The sequence below is a fragment of the Sarcophilus harrisii genome, chromosome 4 (genome assembly GCF_902635505.1).
Source record: "Sarcophilus harrisii chromosome 4, mSarHar1.11, whole genome shotgun sequence".
NCBI lineage: Eukaryota > Metazoa > Chordata > Mammalia > Dasyuromorphia > Dasyuridae > Sarcophilus > Sarcophilus harrisii.
The window spans coordinates 308,454,749-308,481,708 of NC_045429.1; the positions used below are offsets into that span (position 1 = coordinate 308,454,749).

At 35.3% G+C, this 26,960-nt stretch overlaps 1 protein-coding gene across 2 annotated transcripts in view; it reads left to right on the top strand.

Annotated features, from left to right (window-relative positions):
* The window catches only part of ASPSCR1 (ASPSCR1 tether for SLC2A4, UBX domain containing), a 153,912-nt gene that overhangs the window by 39,653 nt on the left and 87,299 nt on the right, over positions 1-26,960 (top strand). For both annotated transcript variants that reach the window (XM_012548607.3, XM_031965662.1), the window contains exons 5-7: positions 12,050-12,107; positions 20,268-20,341; positions 21,346-21,781. In XM_012548607.3, coding sequence (XP_012404061.1) covers positions 12,050-12,107; positions 20,268-20,341; positions 21,346-21,781 — 568 coding nt within the window. The remainder of the gene's footprint in view (positions 1-12,049; positions 12,108-20,267; positions 20,342-21,345; positions 21,782-26,960) is intronic.

A 26,960-nucleotide genomic window follows, 5' to 3' on the forward strand; every position in this document is an offset into this window, starting at 1 on the left:
TGAATCAGTTCTTTATATATTTTAGAAATGAGGCCTTTATCAAAACCTTAGGTGTAAAATTTTTCCCCCAGTTTTCTGCTTCCCATGTAATCTTGGCTACAGTGATTTTGTTTGTACAAAAGCTTTTTAATTTAATATGATCAAAATTATCCATTTTGCATTTCATAATGTTCTTTAGTTCTTCTTTTATCATGAATTCCTTCTTTCTCCACACAGCAAGGGTGATATTGAGGTTGCAAATCTTAAGTGGCTGGATGATTGTGCTCTGGATTGTAAGAGGAAAGTTTAGGGAAAGGGTGTATTTAGTATTAGTGATAGGAAAAGGAATTCTGTTTTGCACAGACTGAATTTGAGTTGTGTATGGGACATCCATTCCTTTGGCTCTTAGTGATGTGGAATTTGAACTCAGAAACAAAGACATGGATTCTACAGAAATCATTTGCATTGAGATCTTAATGAGATCACATGAAGTAGAGTAGAAAGAAAAGAGAAAAACCTGCGATAGTGTCTTTGGGGGATACCTGTAGATAGACAGTAATGAGATGGATGTTGATTGAACAAAGTAGATCAAGTAGGAGTAGTCAGATGATAGGAAGAGGACCAAGAGACTAGATGGGAGTATGTACCCAGGAGGAGAAAGTGATCAATATTAGCAATCAGATGTTGGAATGAGATCAAGATGAAGTGTGAAAAAAAGCCATTGGATTCAGTATTTCAGAGATCATTAATTATTTTGGAGAGAGCATTTTCAATTGAATAATAAAATTGGAAGCCAGTATGGTTTAAAAGAAGTGAGAGGAAATAAATAAACCTATATTTTAGATAGGTTAGATACATGGCTTTTCTTGAAGGTTCACTGAGATGAGTGGGAGAAATATTACTAGCTGGGATGGTAGGATAATGAGCATGTTGTACATAGCAAGGAAGGAAACAGCAAGAAAGAAGAAAAACAAGTTTAGAATGACTTAGGGATGATTGCAGGAGTAATTATTCTGTAGAAGACAAGATGAGATCAAGAGTACTTGGGCCCAATATAGTGGTTAGCACCTATAGCACCTTCTTTGTTTTTATTTAGAAGATTAGAATGAAAGCTTGCACTTTGCTTAAAACAGAGGTTAATTATTTGGGTAACTAGATTGACAGATAAGGTAAAAGCAGCAGATAAAGTAAAAGCAATGGGGTAAGACTGATGTTCTTTAATCTTGAGGAAGCCATGTACATTTTTTGCAGTCATTGCTTCCTGTTCTAGATGTTCACTAATCATTCTTTGTTTTAGAATTTTGCCAAGAATCAAAGTCAAGTTCATCATAATTTTTAAGATTCACTTTTTTTCAGTTTTATATTCTCTCCCTTCCCCTTCCTCCTATTTCATATGAGAAAATAAAAAAAAATAAAACCTCATCATATACACACATATACAAATCAAATTTCCACATTAGCCATATTTTGGGGGGAAGGGAGAAAAAAATAGAAGAATGATGTGCTTTAGCTTGTGTTCTGAATCCATCAGTTTCCTTTCTAGAGGTGAAGAGCATGTTTCTTTGTTAATCCTTTGGAGTTGTGGTATGTTATTGTATTAAGTCGGAATTACTAAGTCTTCCAAAGTGAACTTATCTTTACCATATTGCTTCTATATAAATTGCTTTGATTCTGCTCATGTTCTGCTCATTTCACTTTATATAAGTTCAAACAAGTCCTCCCATGTAAAATCATCCCCTTCATCATTTCTTATAGCACAATAATATTTTATCACATAACTTATTCAGCTATTCCCCATTTAAAGGACATTCCCTCAATTTTTAGGTCTTTTCATAAAAAGACCAATTATAAATATTTTTTAATATATAGGTTCTTTTTCTTATTTTTAAAATCTATTTAAGGTACAGGTCTAGTTAAAAGGTAGGTTCAGTTTAATAACTTTTTGAGCATAATTCCAAATTGCTTTCTAGAATGACTGGACTACTTTGCACCTCCAGCAACAGTACATTAATGTACTTATTTTCCCATGTCCCTTCTAGCATTTGTCATTTTCCTTTTCTTGTCATTTTAACTAATCTGATGGGTGTGACTTAGTACTTCTGAGTTTTAATTGGCATTTCTCTATGGTACTTGTGATTTACTAGAACTCATCTTGAGTTCAGATCTGTTCTCAGACTCTAGTTGTACGACATTGGTCAAGGCAATTAAACCTGTCTCAGCAGACAGGACTCAGCAGGTTTCCTTATCTATAAAATGAGCAGGAATAGGACACCACAAATCATTCTACTATCTTTGACAAGAAAACCTCAAATGCAGTCATGAAATGTTGAATGCAGTTGAAAACAACAAAGATCATATTTTCATAAGATTGTTGATAGCTTGGATTTCTTCTTGTGAAAACTTTATGTACTCTAACCATTTATTAATTGGGGGATTACTTTTATTTTTGATTCCCACTGAGTCAAATTTCTATTTGAAAAATGAATCCTTTATCAGAAAAAATTTTAATGCTTTTCCTCCTCCAGTGCTCTACTTCTAATTCTAATTGCATTAGTTTTATTATTGCTAAAACGTTTAAATTTTACATAATCAAAATTATCCATTTTACCTCCAGATCTCTTTCCTTATGCCTATATCATAGATAATTTCTTCTAAGCTCCACAAATTTTTTTTAATATTGTATTAAGTTTGTTTTTAATATACCTTGCTTTATTAATCATTTTGGGAGAGAAAAATCACAAACGGAAGAAAATCATGGGTGAAATAAAAAAAAAAAACAGAAAAAAGATGTAAACATAGCATTTGTTGATTTACATTCATTTGTCTTAGTTCTTTTTCTGGATGCAGAAAAATGTATTTCTTGTAGGTATTTCTCCAGTTTTCTCAACACTTTGTGTCAACTAGTGAGTTCTTACCTTAGTAGCTTGATTTGGCTTTATAAAAACTTTAGATTACTTTGCCCATTTGCTTCTGGATATTGTGTATTTAACCTGTTTCACTGATCAAGCTCTCTATTTCTTTTTCAGTACCAAATTGTTTTTGACAGTTACAATTTTGTTGATATTAGTCTCTATCTCTGTCTCTCCATTGAATTTCTTGCTAGTCTTGACCTTTTGTTCCTACAGATGAAATTGGTTATTTTTTTCTAACTCTGTAAAGTAGTCATTTGGTAATTTCATTGGTTTGGCAATGAATGAGCAAATTAATTTAGGTAATATTGTCACTTTTATGATATTGAATTCACCTACCCATGATTTATTTAGATTTTTCTTTATTTGTATGAAAAATGTTTTTTATTTGTATTCATACAGTTCTTAATGTGTGTTTTAGCAGGTAAACTCCCATATGTTTTATATTATCAATAGTTATTTTGAATGGAATTTGTCTTTTAACTCTTTCTGTTAGGTTTTGTTGATAATGTTGATTTGTGTGGTTTATTTTATATTACAATTTTGCTGGTTAGCTTTTTACTTGGCTCTCTAAGATTCTTTGAATAAACTGTCATGTCATCTACAAAGAGTAATAGTTGTTTCCTCATTGCCTACATTTATTCCTCTTTCTTTTTCTTGTTTTATTTCTATAGTTAGCATTTCTTATTAAATATTGAATAGCAATGGTGATAATGGACATACTTGCTTCATCCCTGATCTAATTGGAAAGGCTTTCTGCTTATCCACATGATAGATAATTCTTGCTTTTAGTTTTAGAGAGATATCACTTGTCATTTTAAGGAAAAGCTCCATTTATTCCTTTGTTTTCTAGTGTTTTTAATAGGAATGAGTATTTTATTTTCTCCCAAGCTTACTCTGCATCTATTGAAATAATTATGGTTTTGGTTATTTCGTTGCCAGTATGGTCAGTTATGCTTATGGTTTTCCTAATATTGACATAGCTCTTCATTCCTGCTATTAATACAGTCTGATCATAGTATATGATGTGTGTGATATCATTATTATACTCTTGCTAGTATTTTAAGTTTTTGTAGCATATTCATTAGAGAATTTGGGCTAGCTTTCTTTTTCTGTTTTGACTCTCCCTGGTTTAGGTATCAAGACCATATTTGTATCTAAGAAAGAATTTGGTAATTTTCCTTCCTTACTTGTTTTTTCACATAATTTTCATCAAAATACCTAAAGCTACCATAAAATATTTGGTAATTTTCTTGCTAAGATACATATAATTCTTTTAATGTTTGGTAGAAGATTTTTGCCTGTCAATCCATCTGGTTCTGGATCTTTTTCCTTAGGGAGTTCATTTATGATTTGTTTAATTTAATTTTTTCTAAGATAGTTTTTTTTTAAAGTATCAATTTCTCTTTTTGTAAAAATATTCATTTCATTAAGAATGTTGGTTTTATTGGCTTACAGTTTAGCCCTTGATTTTTATTTCATCTTTAAGGATCATAAATTCACCTTTCTCGTTTTTTATACTGATTTTTAAAAAATCAAATTAGCCAATGGTTTATTTATTTTATTGTTTTTTTTCTCTTCAAATAACCAGATTTAGTTTTATTTATTACTTCAGTGGTTTTTTTTTTTTACTTTCAATTTTGTAATTTTTTTTTTGGTTAACTGAGGATTTTTAATTTGTTAGTTTTTAAATTTTTAAGTTGCATGCCTGATTTATTGATCTTATTTACCTTTTTCTCCTTTATTGATGTAAGTGTTTAGAGAGAATGATTTTTTTCCCCCCTCTAAAAATTGCTTTGGCTTTATCTCACAAATTTTAGTATTTTGTCTTTATCATTAATGAAATTATTGTTTCTGTGATTTGTTCTTTTGCTCACCTATTTTTCAAGATTATGTTATTTAGTTTTCAGTTAATTTTTGATCTGTTATTCAAAGGATTCTATTTATTTCTTTTCTTGTTTATTTTATATTTAGATTATCTAGGTGTGAGGGGGTGAATTGAGGACCTTCTCTATGATAGTTTTACTGTTTATTTCCTTCTGTAACTCATTAACTTTTAAGAATTTAAATACTATGTCAATTAGTACATTTATGCTCAATTGAGCATATGATTCATTGTGTATGGTATCTTTTGGTAAAATAAAGTTTTAATTATATCTATTTATGCTTTTGCTTTTTGTTTTTAAGATCATGATTGCCATTTTTGTCTTGTTCAATTCAAGTGAAGCATAACAGATAAGACAAAGTGTAACTTTATATTTCAAGTTTCTTATAAGCAACATTTTTAGTTTCTGATTTTGAATCCATTCGACTATCTTTTTTCATTTTTCAGATGAGTTTGTCCCATTCACATTTATTCACAGTTATGATTGTTAGTTGTGTATTTCCCTTTATCCTATGCTCTTACACTTTTTCTTTTCTTTTTTCCCTTTTATTTCCCATAGTAAAGAGTCATGCTTCTGACTACTGCTTCCCTTTATTCTCTCCTCCTTACACCTCCATTCTCTTAACTCCTCTTCGACTCCATTTCTCTTCTACATTCTTCCATTCTTCTTTTGAAATTATGCAAACGTAGAATCATACCCAAGCACATCTCCCCATATAATAGTGTACACATTTAAATCCTTTATAGTTTCTCACTCATAAATATGAAATATATATATATATATATATAAATATAAAAACCTATTTATGTTTCTCTTGAGCCCTGTGTTTGAATGTCAGATTTTCTGTTTAGCTCTGTTTTTTTCCAGGAATGCTTGAAAGTTTTCTATTTCATTAAATAATCATTTTTCTTCCTGAACTATTATCCTTTATTTTTCTGGGCAGGTTATTATTGGTTATAATCCTAGATCCCATGGTTTCTGGAATATTTATTCCAAGTCCTCTTTTCATTAATGGTATTTGCTGTTAAAACTTGTATGATCCAACACAGTTTTTCCACCTTTTTTTGTTTGCTTGTTTTTTGTTTTCTTTCTCATTTTTTTCCCTTTTTGATCTGATTTTTCTTGTGCAGCCTGATAAATGTGGAAATATGTATAGAAGAATTGTACATGTTTAGCATATATTGCATTACTTGCTTTCTTAGGCACGGGGTGAAAGAAGGGAGGGAGAAAAGTTTGGAATACAAAAAGAGTTTTGCAAAAATGAATGTTGAAAACTATCTTTGCATATATTTTGAAAATAAAAAGCTGCTATTACAAAAACAAACGGACAAAAAAATCCTCCCAAAACTTGTCTAGTCCTGACTGTGGTTCTATGATATTTGAATTCTTTCTCTGACTGCTTGTAGTAGTCTTTCATTGACTTAGAAATTTTGGATTTTTACTACAGTATTCCTGGGAGTTTTCATTTTGAAATTTTCTTCATGAAGTGACTAGTGTATTCTTTCAGTTTCTTTTTTGCTGTCTAGTTCTAAAATATGTTGGCATTTATCTTTTATGATTTCTAAAAACATGATATCTTCATGCTTTTATGGCTTTAGGTAGTCTAGTGATATTTAAATTATCTCACCTCAGTCTATTTTCCAGTTTTTTCCACTTGATATTTAATATTTTCTTTTTTCAGCATTTTGACTTTGTTTTAGTATTTCATGATGTTTCATGGAGTCATTAGCTTCCATAAGGCCTATTTAAAATTTTAAGCCATTATTTATTTCAGTAAGACTTTGTACATCTTTTAGCAAGTGTCTCTTTTTAGCTTGTATAGATAGCTCTCATTTCTTTTCCCATTTTCTTCTTCTATCCCTCTAATTTGGTTTTAAAAAGCATTTTTAGTTCTTTCTTATGTTTTAAAAAAAATTGTACTTTAAAAAAATTTTAGTTTTCAGAATCAAATTCTCTCCCTTCTTCTATTCTGTTCCTCATCTATTGAGAAGGCAAAAAAAAAAAAAAAAAAAAAAAAAATACAATACCTCTTGTACAAATGAAGTAACACACAATATATTTCCACATTAACATTTGTTGTGAAAATAAAAAGGGGGAAAAATATACTTCATTCAGAGTCCATCAATTCTCTATCTGGAAGTAGATAGCATTTTTTGTTTTTGTTTTTGTTTGTTTTTGTTTTTGTTTTTTCTTTCTTCCTCCTTACCCCCAGGCATTTGGGATTCAGTGACTTGCCCAAGGTCACACAGTTATAGGAAGCATTTCTTGTCTGAGGTCAGATTTGAACTCAGGTCTAACTGATTTCAGAGCCAATGCTCTATCTACTGCATCACCTAGCCGCCCCCGTGGATAGCAGTTTTCATCATGAGTCTTTTGGAATTTTGAGGGATCATTGTATTGATCAAAAATGCTAAGTCTTTTACAATGAATTTTTTTAAAAATTTAATAGCTTTTTATTTACAGGATATATGCATGGGTAACTTTACATCATTAACAATTGCCAAACCTCTTGTTCCAATTTTTCACCTCTTACCCCCCACCCCCTCCCCCAAATGTCAGGATGACCAGTAGATGTTAAGTACATTAAAATATAAATTAGATACACAATAATAATAATAATACATGACCAAAACGTTATTTTGCTGTACAAAAGGAATCAGACTCTGAAATATTGTACAATTAGCTTGTGAAGGAAATAAAAAATGCAGGTGGGCATAAATATAGGGATTGGGAATTCAATGTAATGGTTTTTAGTCATCTCCCAGAGTTCTTTCTCTGGGCATAGCTGGTTCAGTTCATTACTGCTCCACTGGAAATGATTTGGTTGATCTTGTTGCTGAGGATGGCCAGGTCCATCAGAACTGGTCATCATATAGTATTGTTGTTGACGTATATAATGATCTCCTGGTCCTGCTCATTTCACTCAGCATCAGTTCGTGTAAGTCTCTCCAGGCCTTTCTGAAATCATCCTGTTGGTACAATGAATTATTTTTACAAAATTGCCAATCTGTATATGTTATTCTCTTCATTCTCCTTGTATATGTATCAGTTCATATAAGTCTTCCAGATCTTTCTAAAACCATCTCCTTCATCATTTCTTGTAGCACAGTAATATTCCATCATTATTCGTATAACACAACTTATTTAGTGATTTCCTAATTGCTGGGTATCTCTTCAGTTTCCAGATTTTTCCACTGCAGGCTTATATGCTATGTTAAATGTCAGAATAAAGTTCCTGCTCAGATTTCTGTGCTCATAACTCCACACAACTCAATTTCTGGATTTTTTTTTTTTTTTTTTGTACTTACTAGTCACCTGGAGCCTCATGTTCAGTTGATGTTGCTACATCACCCTGGATCTGTTACCCAGAATTGGATAATAGGTAATATTGATGAGATTAGATTCAGGGAAACAAAATGAGGAGATATTAGGGTTTCTGGTAGTCAGGAAGTTAAATGGTTATGTTAGTGGCAGGATCAGGATTTAGGGGACCAAATGAAGAGGTTTAGCTCCCCTAAATCCCCTTAGGATTGGCGCAAGGTGGGGAGTTGTAGGAACCCCCCCCCTTCTATTGGTGCAGAGGTCCTTCGTAAATATGAACCCGAAAAGTTAGACTGATAAAAGGAAGTTTATTATTGGCATTGAGAAGTTAGACTTTGCTATGCATGAATAGAAAGACTGAATTCCCTAGTGGCAAAATCCTGGCAGAGAAGTAAAGTTTCTAGTAGAGAAATCCTAATAGAGAGGCATGAAGTCTCATTAGGGAAATAGGTGAGGGAGATAGAGATAAAGAGAGGGTGGCGCTGAAAGAGATTATCATTCCAGCAGGCAGAGGCTGCTATGCCAGGGATGGCATATTAGGTCCTCTGTGAGGATTGAGCCCCAAGTTGCCATTTTAATAAGGAAATCTATGAAGTTTTAATCGAATGAGATTCCCTCAATGCTGTCACTGCCCCCAGGTCTAGATGAGACTACTTACTGGGAGTGGTTTTGAGCCAACAGTAGGGGTAGAAAATCTTGGAATTGAACACTTCAACTAGTCCCACCCAGATAACCACTTTATTTTGATTCCTTGGGGTGGGTCTCACAGAGGAGGATTCAAGGAGAATTTCTCCTTGAAGGAGTTTTCAGAGAGTTTCGGGGTCCCTTCATCAATATGACTGCCAGTTAACACTCATTCTTGCTCTTAGTGCTAATTCAAGAGTCCTCTGGAATCCCTTTCTTCCTGCTTTGTTCCTCCATTTGGTTTCCTTTTGGTCCCTGGGCACTGGAATGATCCTAGTCCTGTTCTTGCTGCCAGTGTTGCTACTCCTGAGCAGCTTCCTCCTTAGAGTTCTTAGACTGCTCTGTCTTCCTAAGCTGCCCTGGACTGGGAAAATGATTCATTGTGAATTTTTCTTGGCTTTCCTGATCAGAATTTAGTCTAGCTAGGTTATTATGTAGGACTTATATTGAGAGAGTTAGGTAAAAATGTCTTTTTCTTATAGCTGTCTTGACTCCACTCACATGGAATGCATATTCTGTTTTCTTCCCTGCTTTTTTTTTTTTTTTGAAAATCAGATTCAAAACTTGCCTTTGTCTTGTTCAGTAAAACTCCAAAAAATCACTCCATGTTTCTCCAAAAAATCACTGATAGTGGTGTAGTAGGTACATCCCTATTCTTTCAATACCCTGGAGTGTGATTTAACTCGTAATTAAGCAATTTTTTTTCTATTGATTATTTGTTGTTACATTATTTATATTTGAGCCATCCCTTTGATTAAAGATAAGATGGGGGGAAAGTTTGGTAAAACTAACCAACATATTGTAAAAATTTGACAATGTAGAGACAGCAAATAATTTTTAATTCGGCCAAATACTTACTAAGTACTCTAATTATATCTTTTTATTTATCACTTTACTTTTAGCCATTTCTCTGTAGATCTTTTTAACCCAAAGGTTATTGTTGGTAAATAGAAGCTAAAAGTTGAGTAGGTCTGTCTTTTCTCCATCATTCATTATTTGTACTATTCAAAAAGTGCTTCTGTGCTTTTTTTGATCTCTTTTCCTAGTGTAGCTAAGAAGAAAACACCCCTTTTTTTGGCTTGACTTGGCTTGAGATAGGGGGGTGGGGTTACTATTAGCCTTACGCCATTCTAAGATTACTATTGGTAGTAATATAAATGGTAGTCATGTAAAATCATGCCATGTTTTACCCACCTCTGTTTCCATTTTCTGTACATTTTATTGAAAAATTCTGGTTTATTGCTAAGTTCCCTGTCAGATTTATTCCCTTTTTTTCTCTTTGGATTGTTTTTATGTTTTCAGAATTTTATTCTTGAGCATTCTTTACCCATCTCTTCTTGGCTGACTTCTTCTGTTGAGTAAAATTCTATTTATTCTTCCTTTCAATCTTATAAAAGCTGCCTTTCCAAATTCTCTCATCAATTCCTAGGTGTAGAAGTTTTATACTCCCAGGGTCTCCATAATTACCACTTTATTGAGCAGTTCCTTCTTAGTGTTGATAATTGAGTCTGGAATAAAAGTTCTCATTTTTTTACATTTTGAATTATATAAAGATCATCAAGGCAAATGAAGAAATATTTTTGGATGCTATCTTTGGTCATTATTACATCATGCTTTGGGGTTGAAGTTTATGATCTGTTTCCTGAACTCTTCATGTATTTTTTCAGTTTATATCCAGCAAAACAGTGACAATCCCTTTAGATTTTGCCTCCATTGCTTTACCTCTCTGGTTCTATAATTCCATTTTAGCTCATCCTTAAAAAAGAACCCAAAACAAACAAACAAAAATCCTGTTTTTTTTTAAACTAAGCCATATTCCAGTTCATGAGTTCCATCCCACTAAATTTTAGTGATACCTTTTTGGTCAGATTTTCTTCTTCTGTGGATTTGACACTCACTTTGTTATTTTTCATTCATGTTCAACTTTTTGTGATCTTGTTGACTATAAGGTCCATGAGGTTTCCTTGACAAAGATATTGAAGTGGTTTGCCATTGACTTCTTGCAGTTTATTAAAGCAAACAAAAGTTAAGTAACTTGCTCAGTGTCACACAATTAATAAGTTTCTGAGGTGCTTTTTACTTTTTCCTTAAGCATTTTAGGATTTTATTGCAAAGCTCTTTCTTACATTTTTTTTATTCTCCTGTGAATTACTAGGTATCTCTGCTGCTGTTATTTTTCCTACATTGTAGCTATTTTCTATGGTATCTACCTTTGTGAGATTACTTGGTTTTCTTTATATTGTGTGATTTGCTGCCTTTTTTGGGGGTGGGGAGGGAGAGTGCTGGAATAGCTCGTCCAACAACATTTTATTTTAGTATTTTAAATAGTGATTCAGAAATATAAATCCTACTCTTAGTTGTCATCTTTTTAACCAGCTCTTTACTTTATAAACCTTTTTTTTTCTGAAGCTTTTTCCTTTAATTAGTTAGCATTGTGGATCCACATTATTATTCCTTTAAAGGACAAGCAATTGGATCATTTGAGGATTCAGTGCTCTCCTATGTAAGGAACATATTATTTGTTACTTAGTTGGAGCTATTCATTGGTCCTTTATCTTGTGTCATATTTTCTATTCTATATATTTCTGATATAGGTTAGGATTCTCTTTTGTTTTATTAGAACATTTTTCTCCTTTGTTTTTATATTGAAGCAGTTCTCCCTGTATGTGTGTGTGTTCTTAATAATCTTGAATTGTTTTTGTTTGCATAGTAACACAAAAAGTGGTTATTTAGTTTGGGTCATTGCAAAATTCTTTTCTTCAGAAATCTGTCTTTTGTCATTCTTGCCCACCCTTTCATTTTACATGTAATTCTTTAAGCCTGACTTACAATTACCTGACTTACAAAGGTCCCACAGTTAATTGTAAAGAAGAAATTAGAACACAAGTTTCTAGATTTTTAGACCAATGTTCTTTCTGTTGTATTCCATATTGGAATAGTCTGTTTCTCATTTGAGTGTTGGCAATACCAGATTTGGTCTGAGTAAGGATGAGTGCTATAACCAGGAGCATGAGAGAAAACTGCGTGTCCTGTATCTTAAGAATACAGCTTTGATTGTGGGTGTGTGTGTGGTAGCTTTATTCCCTCACTTCTTAGGCTTTGAAGGCATGGGTAATGCCTCCCACATTGACTAGTTTGGGTGCTGCGGGAATCTCATTTGCTTCCCTCCTAGCTGTCCTGTGAGCTAGGAGTCATGGTGACTGGCACCTGGGTGTTCTCTGTACATCAGCTTCAGAGAACCTAAGCTGTTTTCTTTTCCTCTCCTTACAGGGAGTGTGTGGAGCAGCTGTGTGAATCTACTCCAGTCTGTGTTTACATGAGGGATGAGGTAGGTTAGCAGCTTTCTCTGGCTCAATAACTCCCATCCTCTATTCCCTCCTCTCCCCCTCCCCCCCTTCAGAATTCTGGCTTCCCTTTCCCTGTGACCTCTCCTAAATCCCTACACAAACTTAATGCCACTTTCCGACCTGGAAAATTCTCTCTCCTTCAAACCTGTCTTTAAAGTGTGTGACTGAGAGAAGTTAGATCTTTTCAAAGCCTGATGTGTTTTATGGAAAAAAGGGGGGTGGGGGGAAAGAAGCAGCTCAAGCTTCGTTGGAACATAACCATAGACTGCCCTGGCGGCTGCTCCTATAAACCTCACTCAATGCCCTGTTTGTTTTTTCAATGTCTCTCAAAGCCCAAGAGTCACAAAAGTGGTTTTGTTTTAATAAATATTTGCTTTGCACCATGTTTTGATCTCTTTCAAAACCTTTTGCAGTGTGAAGGTTTTTTGTGTGATGTTCAACAGTCCTGGCTCTTAAAGCCTAGCTTTTCTTCCTACTGGCTCCTCCCTCCTTTTCCCTCTTCTTTTTTCTTTCTAACTCTTTTCTTTCTGAGACTGATGCTTAAGGAGTGCTTTCTTTAGCTATAGGTCTCTCCCAACCCCCAAGTCCCTGTTGCTGTTTGTTTTGACCTTGAGCAGAGCTCCTGCCCTTGAGTGGAGGTTGAAGAGAGAAAAATCTCCATTTATTTACATATGGTTTGTTTTCCAGAAATCGTTTTAAATGCATAGCTGACTCATTTCCATTTCCCCTTATAGCACAATGCTTAGCACATCTAATAAGCACTTAACAAATACCTATAGGCTAACCTGAGAAGAGATTTCCTTGATTCGGGTCAAATAGGAGAATCTTGACTGGGAGAATGAATTATGGATAGTTAAAAGTAAAAAGGACTAAAAGAGATCACCTAGTCCAACTCTTACTTTACAAATGCACAAACTTGGGCCCTCAGAAGGAACTTGTGAAAGCTCTAGAACTCTGATTTTCTCATAGACTACTGTTGAATCTTATTTTGCTATTGAGATAATCAAGTTGTGTTCAGAACAGTTGTCTATAGTTTGACATTTCCTGCTTTTATATACATTGTTTCTGTGCTGTCTATTGCACAAAGATATTTATCATCTGTTCTGTTTACTTTGATCTTATGATTTGAGAGGCACATGGACACAGATATGTTTATAAGAAATGTGCCTTAGAAGGAAAATGTTAAATACATGAATTAAAGTAAAGCAGCTGTCATAGACTGCTCAAATGAAAAGTTTTGGGGTATGGGTGGAGAGTAGCAGAGGGTAAACTGAGAAATTTTTGTGTTTAGATGTCATGAGAAAGGGGAAGTAATCAATCTATCTGATCTCCAAAAGGCTCATGGAAGATACGGGATTTCATGAGCTTCTCTCTAGAAGCCTTCCATCTGGAGGTTTTATCTACTACTATGATCATGACATCCTTAAGGAGTGGAATATTGGTATACTAGTGCAGGAGAGACTTCTAGAGAGAGTCTTGGGGCTTTGATGAGAAGACTGGTGGATGTCTAAAAATTAACTTGTTCCCAAAGAATCAAAAAGCCATTGTATCTCTGCACAGCAGCACTCAGAACTGTTCAATTTAATTACTCCTTTTTAATATGACTGAAGAAGGGGAGTTTTCATAGTTCACATCCTCATCCATAGGAATTTTGCCTTGTTCCATGCTTCTTTTCTGCATCCCTGGGGCTAGTGCTCCTTAATGTGTCCCCAAATAGGATGCTAAAAGCAGTGGCTCAAGTGAAATTAGATGTAATGAAGAGGGGACCTGGCAACTCTGAAAATCCTTGAAGGAGAAAATCTCCTTCAACTTAGCCTTAGTGAGGGACTTTGCCCCAGGGACAAACAGTTTCCTTGTTATCTGAGTGAGGTCAGCTAGTCCTGAAACTCATTGAATTCAATTCAAATTCCAGCTCAGGCTGAAACCCAGCTAGGAGCCAACTTGGGACTCCACCCACGATCCCCCTTCAGCTTGTAGCCAAAGCCCCCTATTATAAAAGAGACAAACTAAAATCCTCTCTTTGCAGAGGTTCCAAACATGCCAACCTTATGCTTGGCACGCCAAGGGCCTCTGTCCATTGGAATACTCTTTCCAGTGCCATCCTCTCTTTACCCTCACCTATTTCCCTAACCAGGCTTTAACCTTCCTTCCAATCCCCATAATAAAACCTTTTATTAATCTAGGTTTTCGGATCTATAAATTCCTTTACAGAGAACCTCTGCACCGCCAGAAGGGAGTCCCCCAAAATTCCCTACCCTTGCGTCGAATCCCAAGGGGTTGCAGGGGAACCAAACCTCTCCATTTGGTTCCCTGAATCCCGAATCTGCCACTAGACCTTATCATTTAACTCCCTGACCACCAGAAACCCTAATTTCATTTTGGTTCCCTAAATCTAAACCTCATCAGTAGAACCTTGTGCTACTTCCTTACCTCCCTCCCCTCCAAGGAAAAAAAAAAATCTTGAGACAATTTTACTTGCTCTTCAGTGAATTTTTGGTAAATCTTTACTTTTGGATAAACTGTTCTACTTTCTGATTAGTCTAATTGAAATGATACAGAAATGATCCTAATGAGGTTTAGGTTTTAGGGTTCCCTTTGGTCAGGGAACCAAAATATGATGAGGTTTAGATTTAGGGTTGTCAGGGAACTAAATGATGCGGTTAGGGTTCCTGGTAGTCAGGGAATTAAATGATGAGGTCTAGTGGCAGGTTTGGGGTTCAGGGAACCAAATGGAGAGGTTTGGCTCCCCTGTGCCTTCTTGGGATTCGGCACATGGGTAGGGAGTTTTGGGAACCTCTCTTCTAGAGGCGCAGAGATTCTTCATAAAGGAATTTACAAACCTGAAAACCTAGATTGGTAAAAGAGGTTTATTATTGGCATTGGGAAGTCAGTCTTTGCTATGCATGAACAGAAAGATTGAATTCCTTAATGTCAAAGTCCGGAAAGTAGTGGAGGAGTCCTGACAGAGAAGTAAAGTTTAGAGAAATCCCTACAGAGGGGCATAGAGTCTCTTTAGGGAAATAGGTGAGGGAGATAAAGAGAGGGTAGTGCTGGAAGAGAATATTATTCCAGCAGGCAGAGGTTTCCTTGGCATGGCATATAGCATGTTAGGGCCTCTGCAAAAAGAGGGTTTAAGATTGGCTTTTTTATAATGGGAGCTTTGGCTACAAATGAGTCCTGCTCCATGGGGGCTGGGCTAGTGGGTGGAGTTCCAAGTTGGCTCTTTTTATCCAAAAGCTGGGTTTCAGCTTGAGCTAGCTAGAACCCCACCTGGAATTGAATAGAAAATCTTCAATTGAATAGGGTTGGAATTCTTTAGCTCAGAATGGAACCAACCCCACTTAAATAACAGAATGAAGCTGTTTATCTTGTATTCCTTGTGGGGTCCCACAGACACAGGGTCCAAGGAGAATCTTTCCTAAAAAGAGTTTTAGAGTTTTGGGGTCCCTTCTTCAATTCTATTTATCCCATTTCCTTTTTTGGCTTATTTTGCCTAGAAAGGTCCTTTTTTTTTTTTTTTTTTTTTTTAAAGTGTTGAACTAGCTGTTACAGCTTTCAGATTCCTGTATTTAAGCTCTTTGAGGAATTTCAAGATTCCTGTATTTAAGCTCTTTGAGGACGGTCCTTAGAAAGATTACTGATAAACCTATTGGTTGCGTTGCCTAAAAACAGCTAAATTAAAGCAGTGGGGACGTAGCCTTTGGCTATTGGCTTCAGTATTAGTCTTAAGCAATTATTGAGTGTTCAAAGCCCTTTGCCCCATGAAGACACTCCTTTGAAACTGAATTTAATTTTTTTCACTTTTAATACTCTGGGGGGTAGCTAGGTAGCACAGTGGATAGAGCATCAATTCTGAAGTCAGAAGGACCTGAGTTCAAATGTGGCCTTAGACACTTAACACTTCCCTAGCTGGTTGAGCCAGGCAAGTCTCTTAATCCCAAATGCCTCAGGGAGGGCAGAAGAATTTTCTGGAAGGAAAGGTAAGAGAATTAGCAAGCCAAAATATCCATGATTATTACAACTTAGGAAAATGACATGGACTAAAAATGAGCAATTAGGGTTTAAGACAGACCTGAAAGTAAACCAGACTTACATCTCTTAAGATACCCAGAAAGAAGAGGAGGGATTTAGTTCTATCAGAAATATTGCCTTGAGTATCAATTCTCTCCTTCCATCTATCTGAGAGCTACTAAATGTTAGGGATCCAGAATCCATTCTCAATATCTTTTCTTCTTTCATGAACCATCTTACAATAATAGCCAACATGTATATAATGCTTTAAGGTACGTTAAATATTTCACATATTTTTTCATTTTATTTTTGCAATATCCCTAGGAAGTAAAGGCTATGATTCTTCTCATTGTATAGATAAAATCCTCAGCTAATAGATAAAAGCAAATAGATTAAGTGATTTGCCCACAGTTACATAGCTGGTAAATGAGGCTGGATTTTAATTTGGGTATTCTTCACTTCAGTTGTGTTTGCTGTTTCTAGGGCCTATTGTCTAGTAAGTGATCATACATTATACCAGTTTATATTGTTCCCTTTTGTCCACTCAAGATTTGTAGGCAAATCAAGTTTTAGTGAGCAGTTCCTCTCCTCCCTCACTTCCCTAATTTTTATATAGTTCCAATGAAGATAAAAGACAGTTTGTCCCCTGAAAAGCAAGTGTTGGTCAGGATGAGGCTCGAGCTCATTTTGGGGTGGAGTAAAGGAGCGAGTATAATGGAGTTATTGTATATATGAATAGCAGATCTCCTCTCAGCTCCCACTTAAGGGAACCATTTTCTGTTCTCATAGACTGCCCTCCCCCCCCAATTTCTTTACCTGGGAAATAGGATTACTTTAGGAGTAACTCAAAGGGAACAGTAGGTACTTGTTATAGGAAAGAATACTAAGAGACAGCTCTAGACCTTTGTGGGGAGGGGAATGATCTTTGTATTTACTGGACAAAGATTAAATCTATATTGTATCAAGACAAACTGTGCCCATTAATGCTGATTAGATTATGATCAAGTAATAAGGAAAAGATGATGACTTAAAATTTGGGTTGGTTGTATAAAAAATACTGATTAGTCATTTGTGGAAGCTGCTTACTATTTATGCCTAATTACCATGTATCATAGTAATAATTATGCATATTCTTAAATGAGTTGGTTTAATTTGTGTAAATACTACTTGATGAAAATCTTCATATATGTTCATTATTTTTGAATTTTTTTGACATTTTTATTGTTATTTTGAAGTTGACAAACATCAATCAACCTGTGGATTATTTTCGTATATGTAAAAGAACAGAAAAAGAGAATTCCATATACATAGAGGAAGAAAAAAATAATTGTTTGTGAAATTAAGACTACATTACATAAAATTTTCATTTTTAAAATGTACTATTTGTGCCTCCTGAGCTCCTGAGTTTTTTTTTTTAATGCTTTTTTGGCATCATTAGTGCATTAGTTCATTTGTCATCCTATACTTGGCCATTCCACAATTGATAGACATCTCCCTGGTTTCCTGTTCTTTGCTATAACAAAAAGACTTGCTATAAATATTTTTGTATGTTTGGGACATTTAATTCTATCTTTAATTCCTGGGGTACATATCTAGTTGTGATATTGAAAGATGAAAGAATATGGACAGTTTAGTCACTTTTTGGACACAGCTCCAAATTGCTTTTCAGAAATGTTAGACCAATTCAGATCCACCAATTGTGCATTAAGTGTGCCTATCTTCTCATAATCCTTCCAGCAGTTGTCATTTTTCCATTTTTGATACTTTTGCTAATCTGATGGGTATGAGGTGTGGAGCCTCAGAGTTGCTTAACTTGGAATTCTCTTTAGTGATTTGAATATTTTTGTATATATCATAGTTCTCTTTTGATAACTGCCTTTTCATATGTTTTGACTATCTTTTGAAGAATAGCTTTTATTCTTATATATCTGAATCTATTGCTTGTACATAGTGGATATTAGACTTTTACCAAAGAAATTTACTACAAAGATTTATTTCCAGTTAACAGTTTCCCTTACAATTTTAACTACATTGGTTTTGTTTGTATAAAAATTCTTTAATTTTACATGATCAACATTATCTCATTTTATTTTCTGTAATTATTTTTTTTCTATCCCTTATTTGGTCATTTCATTAGCCATAGTTGCAGAAAGTATCATTTTTCCTTTGCTCCTTTAATTTTGTATATAATGCCAACTTTTATATTTAGGTCACACTTCTAGTTGGAGCTCTTTATGATATATAACCTGAGTTGTTGGTACAAACTCAATGCCTGCCAGACTGTTTTATAGTTTTGCCAGCATTTGTTGTCAGTTCATGAATTCTTAATATTGTAGTTGGTGTCTTTGTGTTTATCAAACATTAGGCTACTATATTTACTTACCTTTATGTTTGTGTGACTAACTCTGTAGTTTGAGGTATGGTTAATGCTAGATTGTATTTCTCCCACCCTTTCATTTTTTTTTTCATTATTTCTTTCTGAGATTATTGACCTTGTTTCTTCAGATACATTTTATTATTTTTCTAGATCTACAAAATAACCCTTTGGTGATTTGATTGGTATGATACTTAAGTTAACTTAAGGTGACATTTTTTATTATGTTAGTGGAACCCAACCATGTGCAAGTAGTCTCTCTTTAAATATCTAGATCTGTTTCTCTGTTATTTAGATTTTGTTCTATTGTTGTAATCATGTAGTTTTTGCAGTATATTGGTGAGTGGACTCCAAGACATTATGTACATTCTGTAATTATTTTTAATGTAATTTCCCTTTTCTCTTCCTCCTAAGTGTTGTTGATAAAATATAAAGAGTGATGATTTTTGCTGATTTTTTTTTTTTTTTGTTCTGCTACTTTCCTGAAGTTATTTCTGTTAATTTTTTGTTGAATCTCTAGACTTCTCTAAAACCATTACATTGCCTGCAAAAAGCTATAATTTTATGACAGCTAGATGGCACAAGGGATAGAGTACCAGCCTTGGAATCAAGAGGACAGTTCAAATGTGACCTTAGACATTTAGCATTTACTAGCTATGTGACCTTGGGCAAGTCACTTAACTCCAGTTGGCTCCTACAAAAAACGAACCAAAAAATCCAACAATAATTTTGATGGCTATATACTAGTAACTTTTTTTTTTAAATTAGAAAGAACATTAATCAATTGAAATAATTTTTAGGTTTGGTTTTTGGTTCATGATTGAACTCTGCAGAGTTATTTTGGATATGACCTTTTAGAAGTCTGAAAGCTTGACCCTTTTTTTTGGGTTGGGAGTCAGCCTTTTGTGGTGAAGGGCTAACTACAGCTGGAAAAGCAGTAATTGATCTTGACTTGTTTCTTATTTCTTTCCTAAAATGTTTTGATAGAGAGTCCTATTGTTCTCCATGTGTCATATTCAGCTTTAAATCCCTAATAACACCCCAGGTTTTTTCCCACCCAAGCTTGACTAGAGAATTTCTCCAAATCTGTTGTCACTTTGGCTATAGAATTGCCTTTTTAATCTATTCCATTCAGTCCAACTAGTTTTGATTTATAGATCATCCAGTCATAAAATGGAAGAGACCTTAAAAGATCGTCAGCTCTAATCCAGTCATTTTATGAATCCGGAAATGTGGCGCAGAGAGGTTAAATGACTAGTTAATGATAAATGTGACATTAGAATATTGAGATTTCTTGATTTCTTAGGAATATATCATTCTGCCATTTCATTTATGAGAAAGCCAAAAGTTTGGGAGGAAAAGTATCACATGATATAAAGGGAATTGGAAAAAGGACTTTGGCCCTAGTTAGAAAGATGGGAAATCAAAACTAGAGAGCTTTTTGAGTTAAGAGGGAGGTAGAAGAGAGGTAGTGTGATTTAGTGGAGAAGACATTGGACTTGGAGTCAGCAAGAACCAGGTTTAAATCCTATCTTGTATAAACTTACTAGCTGTCATTTAGTTGCTCTGTGCCTTAGTTTCGTCATTAATAAATGAAAGGACTAGATTTAGTGGTTTCTAAGATCCTTTTTAATCCTAAATGTATGATTCTTCTAGAGTTCTTTTAGCAACTGTCTGTTGCTTATTATCTGACTAGCTATCCTTTAAGTATCTTGGACAAAAGTATATTCTGTTCCCCATTTTTGTCTCCTTTCAGATAACTGGGAGTGCTGCTTTACAGAAGACCACACTGAAGTCACTGGGTTTAACTGGAGGCAATGCCATCATCAGGTTAGGTGGAGGAAGTTAGTCTTCCTGTCAGAGACTCTCTCTCTCTCTCTCTCTCTCTCTTTTTTTTTTTTTTTTTGGTGAACTTATAGTGGTAAATTTGTTTTGTTTCAGACAGCAGAAAAATGCGTTTTAAAAGAGTTCAAAGGCAAAAAAAAAAAAAATTGCATCCTCACAGTAATTACTGCATTTGCCTGTTTATCTAAAACTGTTGCCCAGATGTGTTTCCCATGGTTGCAGATGTTGGCTCAGGCTTTTTACAATGTTATTTGGGTACAAATTTTTTTTTTTTTTTTTTTTTTTTTTGAAAATGTATTATCATGAGTTTGACAGACATCAACCCACATGAATATTTCTACTTACAAAGAAGAGCGGAACAAGAGGATTGTATATGAAACCATGAATCTATTAAATAAAGCTTTTTTTTTTTTAAAGTATGTAACAAATTTAACATTCTTTGTTCCAAAGTTGACCTACTTGTTTCTGCCTCTTTCTGAATCTTCTTTTATTCGTTTCTTTGTGGGTACAAATGAATAGATATTGTATTAATTGGGGAAATGCAAGTTATTTATATGTGATCTCACTTGTTTGAATTGTTTGAAGCCTGGTTCTGACAGTTTCTTTGGAAAGCTGGTTCCTGTGGCTCCGCCTGCTGGTTGGGTTTGAGATCAGCTCCTCCTAATTTGTTTAGGTTTAAATCCCCAATCTAAAGCGCTTTCTATATCCTGAGCGGGGCTTAATTTCACTTGTGCATGATATTGAATTGGTGCTTACTTTTGCTCATTGCACTATAGAGAAAGGGAAACAGACCAAACCCTCTGTTGTTCAGTCAAGATAATTGGGTTAACTTGCTGATTCTATCAGAAAGGCTTTGTTTGGAGCCATTTACCCTTTATCACTATGGGCTAGGAAGTAACACTCAGGAAATCCTAGGGGCAATGAGAAGGTATTTTTTTTTTTTCCTGTTTCTAATATTGCTTACTATTGTGTTGGTTTTCTCCCAACAGGTTTTCCATGAAGATGTGTGAATCACCTGACAAGCAGGAGGCTGTGGTTCCCAAGATTAAACTCTCAGGAAACCTTGCCCCATCTATCTCTGTTGATCAGGCTGCCAGCAACTCTCTGCTTTCTTTGGGCTCTGGTGAGCTAAGCAGTGGTGATTTGAGCCGACCAGATGATGCAGTTGCTTCAGGGATCAGCCAAATAGATTGTCTGGGCCTTAAACGGTTGGATGATGAAATGAGGCTGAGTTCCAAGGAATCAGTATCTCCTTCTTTTGTTCCTTTCTCTGGGGGCGGGCAGCGTCTTGGAGGCTCCTCTATACCTTCAAGACATCTGGTGCCATCTTCAGCCAAATTGCCAAAATCTCTTTCTAGTCCTGGAGGCCCTTCTAAACCAAAGAAATCCAAGCCTGGCCAGGAGGAGGAACAAGAACCAGAAGAGGTAAGAAATATTTTAGAAATTTCAGTGTACATGGGACTCAAGAGTCTTTTTAAATCTGAATCTCCATTAGCATAGGAGGCAATAAGTGTGATAAAGAAGATATATTTTTCCTTATTCAGTGGCTTAAAGATTAGAAAATGAACAAGTGAAAAGACATTTTATTAAATGTTAATTCATATAAGCACTGTATTAAGTGCTGAAGATACAAATATAAAAGGAGACACTTTCTGACATCAAGAAACTTAAATCTTTTTTTTTCTGAGACAATTAGTGTTAAGTGACTTGCCCAGGGTCACACAGCTAGGAAGTGTTAAGTGTCTGAGGTCACATTTGAACTCAGGTCCTCCTGATTTCAGGGCGGTGCTCTATCCACTGCGTCAACCTAACTGCCCTGAGAAACTTATTTTAATAGGAGAGACAATGTATAAAGGAGACTGGAGCAAGACTGCTTTTTAATTTAGAAAATTAACAGCATGATGATGGAGTCCAAGATTAGTAAACTGACATATTGTTTTCAGTATCACTGGTAGTGTTATTTTATTATGGTTCCAAAATTCGCTGGAGTAGGGATGGGAAGAATAGGACTGAGAATCCAGGAGGATAAGGATATAGTAAGTCACAGAAGCCATTAACTAATTAGTATAGTGGTGGGGAAAGAGCAGGGAGGGAAGCTTTGGGACACCTGGTTTTAACAATCAGATCTGTCATGTGGTAAGGTTGAGTTCATAGCTTCTCCAGTCTTCTGCTTTGTCTGATCTTTTATTTTTTCAGGTTATGAATTAATTCAGTTTTTAAACCTGAGACCACTTCCCTGACCCTCTCCTATACTTTCAGCTGTTTGGGGATTCAGAGAATGCAAATTAATTTGAGTATTAGCTTAAATAGAGCAGAATTTAGATACTAAAGTTACTGCTAAAAATCATGGGATGTAGTCTGAAATTCTCTCCTGGTTGCTGAGGAACCAAAGACAAAAGTAAAACAAGTTCTGTGCTTTAGCAGCTTATGTTTGATAGGGTTAGGATGCAATATGTAAATAAATAAAAACAAAGACATTTTATGAGGGAGAAAAGGTTAGTAACTAAAGGTTCCTGGAAAGGCCACATGGAGGATGTAGTAAGCACCTAAACTGAGCCTTGAAAGAAGTCTCAGCATGAGTGAGTGCATTTCTGGTTACCTCTTTAAAGGCACAGAGATAGATTTTCTTTCTTTTTCCTTTTTTTTTTTTTTTTTTTTTTTTTTTGGAGCCAGTTAAGAGATAAGCGAGTTACCCAGGGTCACTAGTAAGAGTTTGAGGTTGGATTTAAACTCAGATCCTCCTGACCCTAGGGCTGGTGCTGTATCTACTAAGTCACCTAGCAACCCTGTAGATTTTCAGATTTGGGTAACAGCTTAAATAGTTCATATTCTCTGGATCATAGACTTTGTAAATGAGTGAGTAAAAGAAAAATGCATTTATTATGTACTCTCAAAAAGAATCTAAGACAGTCCTTTCATTTAAGGAGCTAATCTTCTAATGGAGGAATCTTAATTTATACAAATGGTTAAAAGTTAAACTCCCAGCAAGACTTGAGGACTTCCTGAATAAAAGGGATTAGAGTTGAATACAGGAGGATAAGATGGGGTGAGGGCACAGGTTGGCCAAGGATTTGAAGCTATCTGATAGTGTTGGGGTGACTTGGTTTTGGGCAAAAGAGAAGGTTCCACCTACTAGAACCCTGATCCCAGGGTTCCATTGGGATGAAAATGATAAAAAGGGTGGACACATAATTTGAAGATAACCAGAGGAGTGACAAGGCTACCTAGGTCAATTAGATGAAAGTTCACCAATCGAGCCCAGGGCCTGGGGTGGGAAGCAGAGTTATATGAAAGAAATAAGGAAAAGGTAAATGAGAACTGCCACATTGTGAAAGTGGCAGATTGAATAGTTTATATTTTATTTCAAAGACTATCGGGACCACTGATGATTTTTAAATAAGGGGAAGGATTTTGATGTGGTGAAACATGTGTTCTAAGGATATTAATTGGTTGGTATATGGAACATGTATTGGAGAAGGACGTAATAGTGGGACTGTGATGTAATATAGATGAGAAGTATAAGGTACTATGTGAGTGGGTATGCCAAGCATTGTGCGAAAGGCTCTGTGATATCTCATTTTGTCCTTACCACAGCCTTGGAAGGTAGATGCTATCATTGTCCATTTTGTAGTTGAAGAAATAGGCAAATAAAGCTTCAGTGAATTGCCCGAGGTTATACAGCTAGTAAGTGTTTGAGGCCAGATTTGAACTTGTGACTTTCTGACCTTAGGCCCAGTAGTCTATCCCTTGTGCCACCTGGCCCTTCATGACAGAACTTGTTGGGGAAGAGGCAAGCATAACTTTGGGGCTGTGAGGCAGGGGGACTGAAAAGGATGATAGTAGCCTTAGCAGAAATCGGAAAGTTTGGTACAAGAAATTGGTGTTTTAGCAAAATTTTAAAAAATGACAAGCATTTATTTTTGTCTTTTTCATACCTCTTCTTCCCCATTAAGAAAGAAAAAAAAAGTCACAACTCTTCTACCATATATGTTTTGTTGGGCTTTTGTAGGGGCAGTTAGATGGCGCAGTGCAAAGAGTCCCAGGGCTGGAGTCAGAAAGATTCATCTCCCTAAGTTGACATTTGGCCTCAGACACTTGCTAGGTGTGAGACTCTGGGCAAATCAGTGACTTTTTTGCCTTAGTTTCTTGAACTGTAAAATGGGGATAATGGTAACTAACCTTTACCTCTCAGGGTGATGGTGAGGATCAAATAAGATAATAATTATAAAGTACTTAGCACAGTGCTTTATACTTCCTGAAAGTTGTTGTTGTAGTGAGTAGCTAGACTCCTTGGCTTGATAGAATAATAGCATAAGATTATGTTACTTTGCTTTTGTATGTTGTGTACAGGGCATGGACATTTGAAGAAATGTAATAAGTTCCATTTTTGGACATGCTGAGCCATATGTACTTATGAAACATAAGTAGTGATGATCAGCGCTTGGTTGGTGGTGCCAGACTGGAGTCAGGAGAAAGATAAGGATGACATTTATAGATCTGGGAGTCATTTGTTTAGAGGTGATAATATGGCAATAGTTGGGATTGCCATAAAAGGTGATATAGAAAGGGCATCCTAACAGTCTTGCATTTTGGACTGTGCTAAGGAGTTTTTATACCATTAGTCTGTTATTCAGATCATCAGCTCATTTGCAGTTCACACCCCAACATGTCATATGCATGTTAACGTGAACTTATCTAGTTTATTTTATTTTCTCCATTTATCTGTATTCTCTCTTGTCAAATATTGGCATAGGGAAATGAAGAAACTTAAACTGTCTAGACAAACCAAGGAGATTTCCACAATTTATCCATTTAACTCTTGATGGAAATAGGTGCCTTAGAGCAAGGCTCTTGCCTGTAGGTTGCATATCCAGGAAGACATTTTTCTTGACTTTATTTAGGTAAACTTTCATAGTTATGCCAGCATTGAAATTGGTCATCTGTTTTAAGACTTTTGGATAATAATCAACATCATTATGCTTCTGAAGGTTACCTCTTATCCATTATGAGTCAGACTGACCTTGTCTAAGTCATATTCTATCCAGTTGCAATCATGTAAAAACATTTAAAAAGATACACAAAGAGGAAATGCTGGTTAGGACACATCTGTTCAGTTTTTTCCCTGAAGGACATCATAGTATTATTTTCTTAGTCTTAGGGCTTTTTCTAGTCTTGTTTTCAGTGACTCAAAAAATGAAATTTTCATTAGCCATTCTTGGGAAATTTTTGCATGGTCTGAGACTTCTCACCAACAAGTACTTTTCTGGGGGTCAGTCTTAATCTCTTCAGATCTTCACTTCAGCTTAAACATCTTTAAGATGTTGCTCATTGTGATTCTTGCATACATTTTGGAAAAACACAAGTTTTATTTATGAATAAGGACTTGCTTCCTCTTTTCCTTGTTACTTAGTCCTTTTAGTCCACTATAATAGAACTGATTGACACATTGATGCAAAAAGGAATAAACAGTAAAAAATGACCTTCTAGTTTTTAGTCTTGGTTTCATGACAATTAATGTTAAATTTTACTCAGAACTGATCAATTGACTTTTCATTTGAAAATAATGATAATCCTTGATCTTTTCCTCACTCATCTCACTTCTTTTCCCTCCCAAATATAAACAGTTTAATTACAGGACTTATGTATGAAGGTATGTGATATTGGGTGACATGAGGTAGTATGGTACAGTGATAATATATATGGCTCCTTTCAGTGGGTATGAAAGAAACCAGGAAGAGAAATATAATTTGTCTCTAATATCTTCTGCTTGGATTTTCCTAGGGATTTGTAATGAAAGTGGATCTCTGAATTGTAGAGGGTCGCAGATAGTGGGGGAACTCTGGGTAAGGTATAAGACCCTTCAGTCCAGAGGGAACCTCCTGAGAATACCTAGGTAGTTCCATATCTGACTATATGTGCCACTGAAAGAGCATGGCTATTAATCCAATGTGTATGGCATTTGACTCATTGTTAAGGACCATGCCTAGGTGAAGGGACAGGTAAATTCTCGGAGAGCCTCCACATTTGTAAATCATAACATTTGAAGGAGTTGCAAAACAGCCTTTCTAATGCAGATGTTCGTTATGGATTGGGAATGAAATTAATAAGCGGGAAGAGGAGAGAGGTCAGGCAATGCAACAGCCTCTCAATCTCCTTGTATCATTGCCATCATCCTCTCACATGAAAAAAATCATTCTACAGGTCTGAGTTAGACCTTCAGCAGCCAATGGCAGGTGGATCCTATATCATAACAACTCATGAACATCAAAAATTGTTAATGAGACTGATGCAGATCTTCAAAACTTGCAGGAAACATTAGATGCTCTGACACATTAAGTGATGGACAATAGATTGGTTTTGGACTATTTCTTGGCTGCTAAAGGAGGTGTATGTGTGATTGTTATTCATATACCCTCCTTCTAGGTCTCATGAAAATCTTTTATAATACCATGTTGAGTCATATTGTTTGTTACATTAGTACTTGCTTGTGTAATATCTCCCATGCTGATGGATTTATGTATACCTGTTTTAACTAAAACAAAAGAAAGTGGGAGATGTAGAGGGCCACAGATAGTGGGAAAACTCTAGGTAAGATTTAAGACCC